General features: G+C 43.1%; 1 protein-coding gene across 7 annotated transcripts in view; it reads left to right on the top strand.

Annotated features, from left to right (window-relative positions):
- The window catches only part of LOC128932554 (uncharacterized), a 55,779-nt gene that overhangs the window by 35,034 nt on the left and 12,087 nt on the right, over window positions 1-8,658 (top strand). For all 7 annotated transcript variants that reach the window (XM_078329671.1, XM_078329669.1, XM_078329666.1 and 4 more), the window contains exons 3-4: window positions 7,336-7,539; window positions 8,136-8,245. In XM_078329671.1, the coding sequence (XP_078185797.1) occupies window positions 7,336-7,506 (171 nt within the window). In that variant the 3' untranslated portion in view covers window positions 7,507-7,539; window positions 8,136-8,245. The remainder of the gene's footprint in view (window positions 1-7,335; window positions 7,540-8,135; window positions 8,246-8,658) is intronic.

The raw sequence follows: 8,658 nt of genomic DNA, 5'->3' as shown, positions 1-8,658 counted from the left end.
TTAGGCTCAAGCCACAAGCAAAAGGACTGGGTCTGCCTTGCCTTCCCAGCTTATCTGGGTTCCCTGCTGGGTCCATCCAGTTTCCTTCCTCCTTCCTACCCCAATTCTGAGTTCTGGGACCTCTTCTGCTTCCCCCAGGCTGGCCAGAAACTAAGTTTCCAAACCACAAAATGAATGCTACAGATTTCATTGCTGTAGAGGTAATGTTTGACATTCCTTTTCTTTAAACTAAATAACCCTATATGAACACACAATTTTATATCTATATTTCTGTACTAGCGCTCTGTATTTTAAAGCAACATCAGAGGGTCAAAGGTACTCTTCTTGATACTAATCCTTAAAAAATGGTTTGTAGAGGCAGGGTCTCACTGTGTTCCCCAGGCTGGTCTCAAACTCCTGGTGTCAAGTGATCCACCCACCTTGACTTCCCACATTGCTGAGCAGATAGGAAAAAACCAGCACACCTGAACTTTGCAGGTGCTCTTGCTTTGCGTGTTTCCACTGCTCCTCCTACCCAGCTATCAGTAAGATGCTACAACAGCATCATTCCAAATCTTTCTGGAAAAATTTAGTGGATCCTGTGACATTTTACATGTAATGTTACCTTTGCTTATTGCAGATAAACTAGACAATTCACAGTTAGTAACCTAAGTCCTAGAAATTTTTGTATTTTTCTTGAGATAAAATTTTGCTCTTACTGCCCAGGCTGGAGTGTAGTGACACGATCTTAGGTTGTTGCAACCTCTGCCTCCTGGATTCAAGCAATTCTTCTACCTTTGCCTTCTGAGTAGCTGGGATTAGAGTCATTTGCCAGACTCTCAGCTAATTTTGTCCTTTTTAGTAGAGATGGAGTTGCACCATAGTGGTCAGGCTTCTCTCAAACTCCTGACCTCAGGACATCTGCCCGCCCTGGCTTCCCAAAGTACAGGCGAGAGCCACCATCCCTGGCCAAAAATTTCATTTCTCCATCAACAAAGCTGTTTCTAAGGAGATGCTTGTAGTCTAAATATGCAGATTCCTTGTCATTTCCAGGAGAAAGGGCACCACTGCAAGGCAACCTGGGAGGGAGTTTAGGTTGGTTATGGGGCCATGAAAGCCATTCAAATTCACACATAAGAGGGTAGAGAAAGGGAATCCACATGTTCCGACTGCCTCCATGTCCTGAGTATAACTTGATCATTGTTAAGTTGCAGTACCTATGGCGTCAGGGAGAACTGGATTTGAATCCCAGTTCATCACTCATTAGCACGTGATGGTGAATGTGCTTTTAACTCCTCTGAACCTCATTGTACTCATCTATAAAAGATGGGATTATTTAGAGGCTTCCATAATATAAATGTATATAAATTGGTGTGGGCACAAATGACTGTAATTTAAAGGGTTGTTTTAAGGATTCAATAAGGTAAGTGTGTAAAAATCTGGACACAGTGCCTATAATTTTGTAAGTCTTCATTATAAACAGAAGGAGGATTATTTTTCTCTCATTTCATTTTTAGAGCAAATTTATAAAACTGGTGTTGCTCATATTTTTGACATAATCAAACCAAGGATCTGAAAGATTCAATGAGTCACTATCGTCACAGAGCAGTTCACAATCCATCTACTGGGCAACTGCCTGTGGAAAGTAGCAATGCTGATCACAGTTAAAATCTTGTATTAAGACAATGCTTTTCTCTTACGTAAGCCTCTTTATTTGTTGGAGCCATCAATACTAAGTTGCTGTATAAAGTGCTCATTAGGAAACTGTGATATACATAGTGGATAAATTTAGAAAATGTCTTCTATTGCTCTTTTTAATTTGATTGAATATATAGGTTTATTTCAAACATGTAAATGGAATATGAATGGGTTGAATGCATATGTATATATATGTGAAACATAATTAGACATCACACAGTAGACTTAGCTCCTGGCAATGTTTTTTCTAAAAGCACCTGCAGAAATCTGTCATTTTTGTAGTTAATTAAAAACTCAGAGGTTACAGGGGAAAGGAGGTTCTATAAATTGCAGCTAGTGCAAGAGCCAGATTTGGCTTCAGGAATTTTAGCATGATTCATTGTAAGGTGATAATCCCTAGGAACTCCAAGACAGTGAGAAACCTGAAAGGTCTTAACAGCTAGGAATGAATGAAACGTGGAATGCAGTGGCTCGCAGGATGGAGCTCTGTGAACCACCTGCCTGGTCTCTCAAGTTCCAAGTTGGCAGGGACACATGGAAGGGATTCTGGGCCTGATTGTGTCCTCATAACCAGGATGCAGTCTGGTTGGCAGGGCAACGCGCCCTCACCTGGTGGCCTTCAGAGGGTGCTTTCATTGGTTGCCTTTGTTCAGTGCCCTCAGTTGGTGCTCTTCAGTTGTTGGTCTTCAGTTGGTTTGGCAGTGGTGGAAGGTAAAGGAGCTCCATCTGTGCTCTCTTCCTACAGTCACTATTCTCAGTCTTGTTGCACCTAGGCCCACTCTAAATAAACCAAGCAGGTTTGCAACTTTTACAGACAGGTCAGCTCAAGGTAGGGGGGTAAGGCAAGCTGTTAGATTTAAGTGGGATGCATCCCTACGTCTGGGGACTTGCCCGTGCCAGCGTGACTTTGCTGTGAAGAGGCGGCATGTTATGATATCTGAAGACATGGAAGCAAGTGAAGGCCTAAGCTGCCTGAGAAGAGCAGAGTTGCCCCAAGGGGACCATACTTAAGTATCTCATGTACACCAAAGGCAACATCAGGCAGGGCTGAAGCAGGGCTTTTACGAAGCCATCCTGGGACTCTGACATCTCTGAGTGAAGGTCAGAAAAGGCAGAGACACCAGCAGAGAGGAAAAGAGGCACCCAGAACATGCTGTCCCACAATGCCAGAGTGTGGCGAGCAGAACCATTCTGATGCTCCATTATCCATGATGTGGAGGTGGCAGAAGCACCAGATACCACTGCTTTGGAGCCTGCCCAGTTGGGTTTGGGAGCTGGCCAGGGTCCTGACTTGCAGCACATTCCAGACCAGAAGACAAAGATAGGGAGGCAACGAATACTGCTTGGCTCATCTATGTGTTATGTTATGCTCATCTACAAAAGACTGGATACAGCAGGAGCTCCTGAGGCCACTGCTGACTCAAGGTTCCCCCCAAAGACATCCACAGCCTGGGGCTCTCTCACCTGACCCGAGTTAGCTTTCCCAGCCCCAGGCCCAAGCAGGAGGACTGGCTCGGCCTTGAGTCCCACCAATTCTTTCTTCCTGTGTCAATGCTCAGTTATGTTTCCTCTTCATTTTGCCCAGGCTTCCTGAAAACTGGGTTTTCAAAATATAAAATATAAGCTATAGGGGACCACTGCAAGGCAACCTGGGAGGGAGTTTAGGATTGTTCTGAGGCCATAAAAACCAATGAAACTCACACATGAAAGGGTGGAGAAAGGGAACCCACGTGTTGTGACTCCCTCCATATGCTGGGTACAACTCAGTCTGTTACGTTGCATCACCTTTGCTGTCAGACAGAATGGAATTTGCATCCGGTTTCCATCACTCATTATGATGTGGTGGGGAATGTGTTTTTAACTTGGTTGAGCCTCAATCTGCTCATCAATAAAAGATGGGAGTGTTATGTGACTTCCATAACGTATGTGTGTAAAAATCTGGACATAATGCCTGGTATTTAAAAAACAAAGTTGTTATGTGGCCTCCATAAGGTAAGTGTGTAAAAATCTGGCTATAATGACTGTCATTTAAAATGTGGATTTGTTATGAGGCTTCCATAAGGTAAGTGTTTAAAAATCTGGCCATAATGACTGTAATTTAAACTGTGAAGTTGTTACGTGGCTTCCATAAGGTAAGTGTGTAAAAACATGGGCATAATGACTGTAATTTAATATGTGAAGTTGTTACGTGGCATCCATAAGGTGTTTAAAAACCTGGGCATAATGACTGTAATTTAAAAGATGAAGCTGTCACGTGGCCTCCATAAGGTAAGTGTGCAAAAATCTGGCCATAATGCATATAATTTAAAATATGAAGTTGTTACTTGGCTTTCATAAGGTAAGTGTGTAAAAATATGGGCATAATGCCTATAATTTAAAAGATGAGGTTATTATGTATCCTTCATAAGGCAAGTATGTAAAAATCTAAGCATATTGTCTGTAATTTAAAACATTGGGTTGTTATGTGGCTTCCATAAGGTGTGTAAAAATCAGGCCATAATGACTGTAATTTAAATTGTGGATTTGTTATGTGGCTTCCATAAGGTAAGTGTTTAAAAATCTGGCCATAATGACTGTAATTTAAACTGTAAAGTTGTTATGTGGCTTCCATAAGGTAAGTGTGTAAAAACATGGGCATCACGACTGTAATTTAATATGTGAAGTTGTTACGTGGTGTCCATAAGATAAGTGTCTAAAAACCTGGGCATAATGACTGTAATTTAAAAGATGAAGTTGTCACGTAGCCTCCATAAGGTAAGTGTGTAAAAATCTGGCCATAATGAATATAATTTAAAATATGAAGTTGTTACTTGGCTTTCATAAGGTAAGTGTGTAAAAATCTGGGCATAATGCCTGTAATTTAAAAGATGAGGGTATTATGTATCCTCCATAAGGTAAGTGTGTAAAAATCTGGGCATACTGTATGTAATTTAAAACATGGGGTTGTTATGTGGCTTTCATAAGGTAAGTGTGTCAAAATCTGGACACGATGCCTATAAATTGGTAAGTGTTCAATATATAAAGGAGGATTCTTTTTCTGTCATCTAATTTTTAGAGAAAGCTTATAAAATTGGTATTATATTTTGTAGATAATCAAATCAAGAGTCAGAGAGAATAAATAAGTCACCTTAGTCACGAGGCAGTTCACAATACATACTGGTTAATTGTTATTTATTAGTAGCAATGAGGATCACATTTAAAATCTTGTATTAACAGGGTGGTTTTCTCTTCTATAAGCCCCTTTCTTTGCTGAAACCATAAATTTTAAGAAGCTACATGAAAGTGAGTGTTACAAAATTGATGAGCTTAGTGTAGAAATTTTCTCTATTTATCTTGTTAATTACATTGAATATGTGTGTTGTTTTCAAAAAAGGTAAATTGAATATATATGTATTGAATATATAAAACATTTTACATTGTAGGGTAGCCTTAAGTCATGGCAGTGTGTTTTTCTGAAAGCACATGCAGAACTCTGTCATTTTTCCAGTTTCTAGAGAGCTCAGAGATAATGGGGGAAAGGAGGTTCTATGAATCCCAGCTAGTGCATGAGGCAGATTTTGTTTCAGTAATTTTAGCATCATTCATTGTAAGGTGATGATCCCTAGGAACGTCAGCACAGTGAGAAATCTGAAAGCTCCCAGCAGCCAGCAATGAGTGAAAGGTGGGGCGGGACCGCAGGCAGGGCAGGGCATAGTGAGGCTTGTACCTACTCCTTGAAGTTCTGACTCTGAAGGGAAGTATGGAGGTGCCCTGGGCAAGATTGCTTCCTCTTAACCAGGAAACAGTCTGGTTGGCAGGTCAACCGGCCTTCGCCTGGAGGCCTTCAGTGGCTGCCCTCATTGGCTGCCTTGGTTTTGTGCCCTCAGTTGGTCGTCTTCAGTTGGGGGACTACATTGGGGGATCTTCAGTTCACGGGTAGTGGTGGAGGATGAGGAGCTCCTCTGTGCTCTTTCCTTCTGCAGTCATAGCTGTCAGGTTTGGTGCATTCAGGCCCATTCTAAATCAACCAGGCAGGTTCTGACTGCTGCAGAGAAGTCAGCTCAGGATGGCCAGGTGAGGGGGGAGTGCAGGCTGCAAGGAGGGTACAGCCCCATGGTCCAGGGCTGTCCATGCCAGCCGTGCCTTGCCAGGAAGAGTCAGTAGGTGTGGAGCTCTGCAGACATATGGGCAGGCAGAGGCCCAGGTGCCCAAGAAAATCAGAGTTGCCCCATGGGGACCACACTGAGCTGTCACATGTGCACCAAAGTCAAGCCCAGGCAGAGCCCCCACAGGAGTTCTGTGGAGCCATCCTGGGGCTCCTAGTTATGAGTTCACAGTCAGCAAAGGCACAGACCCCTGCAGAAAGGAGCAGAAGTGCCTGGAACACGCTGTACCCCAATGCCAGCCCCAAGCGGGACCAGCTCAGGGTGACGTGAAAGGAGCAGCCCTGTAGCTCTGAGATCTACGAGGTGGAAGTGACAGTAGCGCCAGACCCCACTGCTTTGGAGCCTGCCCAGTCGGATTTGGGAGCCAGCAAGGGTCGTGACTTGCGGCACATTGTCGACCAGAAGACAACCAAAGGTAGGGAGGCTATGGATACACCTAGGCCTCAGGACCTCCTCTGGCCCTAGTGACTTAAAGTTCCCCCCAAAGGCATCCACAGCCTGGGGCTCCTCCCTCTGCCCTAGTTAACTTTCCTAGGCCCAGGTCCCAAGCAGGAGGACTGACTCTGCCTCGAGTCCCTACCCCTTCTCTTTCCCTGCTGTGTCCAGATGGTTTCTTTCCTCCTTCCTATCCCAATGCCCAGTTCTGGGTCCTCTTGTTCTTCCCACAGGCTGGCTGAAAGCTAAGTTTCAGAATATGAAATGTATGCTACAGATTTCATTGCTGTAGAGGAAATGTCTGACTGCTTCTCTGTTTAAACTTTGTTCTCTTCATTTCTTTTAACATTAAAATAATTAAGCCTCATGATAGATGTGCCTTTGTAACCTGAAAATACTGTACTTAATTTTCACAGTTTTCAAAAAAATTTTTTAATGTTTCTTTTGATATATTTTTGGCAAACAAACAGGTAGTATCTAGTTACTTGACTAACTTCTTACTGTTGATTTGTGAGGTTTTAGTGCATCTCACCCAAGCAGTACACACAGAATCCAATTTGTAGTCTCTGATCTTTCTCTCACTTCCCATAGTTTCCCCCTGAGTTTCCAAAGGCCATTATATCATTCTTTTATTTTTTATTTTTCCCAAGACTGAGTCTCACTCTGTCACCCAGGCTGGGGTGCTGTGTCATGATCTCAGCTCACTACAACCCTTGCTTTCCATATTCATGCAATTCTCCTGCTTCAGCCTTCCGAGCTGCTGGGATTATAGTTGTAGGTCTTTTATTTCTTGTATTTTTAGCAGTGATGGGGTTTCACCAAATTAGCCACTCTGTTCTCCAACTCCTGACCTCAAGTGATCCCCCCACCTCAGCCTGCCCTAGGGCTGAGATTACAGGAATGACCACCAGAGCCCAGCCAAACTTTCCTTTTTTTTCTTTATTGTCTAATCTCCTGAACTCATTCTTTGAGTTGTCACGTAGATAACAAGTTTCTCAAATTACTGAAAAACTAGTTTAAGAAATAAACAGGCAGAACAGTGGTGCTGAGCATGGCTAAAGCATCGCTCCGTTCACAGGGAGAGGAGCTGAAGACCTTCTGGCCTGGGCTGGGCAGCAGTTCAGTTGCTACAGAAACAGACCGAGTGCGGAGAGGTGGCCGTCCTGTGCGGGATGCTTTCCAAGGAGCCCCAGAAATCAACATAGAGCTTCTTCTATCTGATTCTCTCGCAGCTGTAAACCTTCCATGAGTCAAGCTTTGTTTCAAATGGACAAATTAAAAGGCAAGAGAAAAAATCGCAATACCAGGACTTTGGCGGGGAACACATCTAATAACAGATTATTTCAGAAAACCCCACCTTGTGCCCAAATCTCTGTTTATTGTCTCTGTCCGACGTACTCATTTTTGAGGACAATGTTCAAAAGTTGTTCCTGTACTCAGTGTGGTGTGAAACTAGAAAACTACATTTCAGGGAAAACAATATAATTATTTTGAAGGTAAATAGGTTTTCAAGGTTTATTCTTCAATTATGAAAAGGTTTTTTAAAGTAAAACTTACTATTCCTCTCCACGAACCCAATTAATCCAGACCCTCCTCAGTGGGGTTTATAAAATACCATATTCACTTTCCTGAACCTTTTGATGAATCTCATATAAAGTTTTGTCACAGAACTTCAGATTTTTCATAAGGTCTTGTGTACCATGCCGTGCCTGTGACTTGCTTTCTTTACTTTGTTTTTATTTTATTTTTTTTAAAGAAGTAGCCAGCAAGTGTCTTTCTTTGCTTTAGATATGTAAACTCGTTTGTATTTTCTGATTAACTTGCAAGAAAGTTGAAAATGTTTTGCTCACTCTTCTCTTCTCAATTCCTCCCTCTCAGGACCTATAAAGGCACCCGCCCCACCCAAGCCCCATGGACAGATGCCCCAGGCTGCACATTCTGTCAGTGCTGTTCTCCAAGAGGCCCAGACACGTGCTGAAACATGAAAGGTGAGGCCAGCAAGCGGCTGACACACATTCCACCCAGCTGCCCCCATAAGCCCATGTCCTAAACCATTTGCATTGTTCCCGTAACTGTTCTTTTAAAAACAGAAAATAGGCTGGGTGTGGTGGCTCATACCTGTAATCCCAGCAGTTTGGGAGGCCGAAGCAGGAGAATTGCTTGAGCTCCAGAGTTCCAGACCAGCCTGGGTGACATAGTGAGAGCTCATATCTACTAGAAATAGAAAAATTAGCCCAGCCTGGTGGGGTACAACTGTGCTCCTAGGTACTTGAAAGCCTGAGATGTTTGAATTGCTTGTGCCCACGATTTCAAGGCTTCAGTGAACTGTGATCGTGCCACTGCACTCCAGCCTGATAGATAAAGGCCCTGTCTTAAAAATAGAAAAAATGGGTTACACTGA

This window comes from Callithrix jacchus, chromosome 7 (assembly GCF_049354715.1).
Source record: "Callithrix jacchus isolate 240 chromosome 7, calJac240_pri, whole genome shotgun sequence".
Taxonomy (NCBI): domain Eukaryota; kingdom Metazoa; phylum Chordata; class Mammalia; order Primates; family Cebidae; genus Callithrix; species Callithrix jacchus.
The sequence above is the reverse complement of the archived record's forward strand: the minus strand, read 5'-3'. Positions and strand labels throughout refer to the sequence as shown.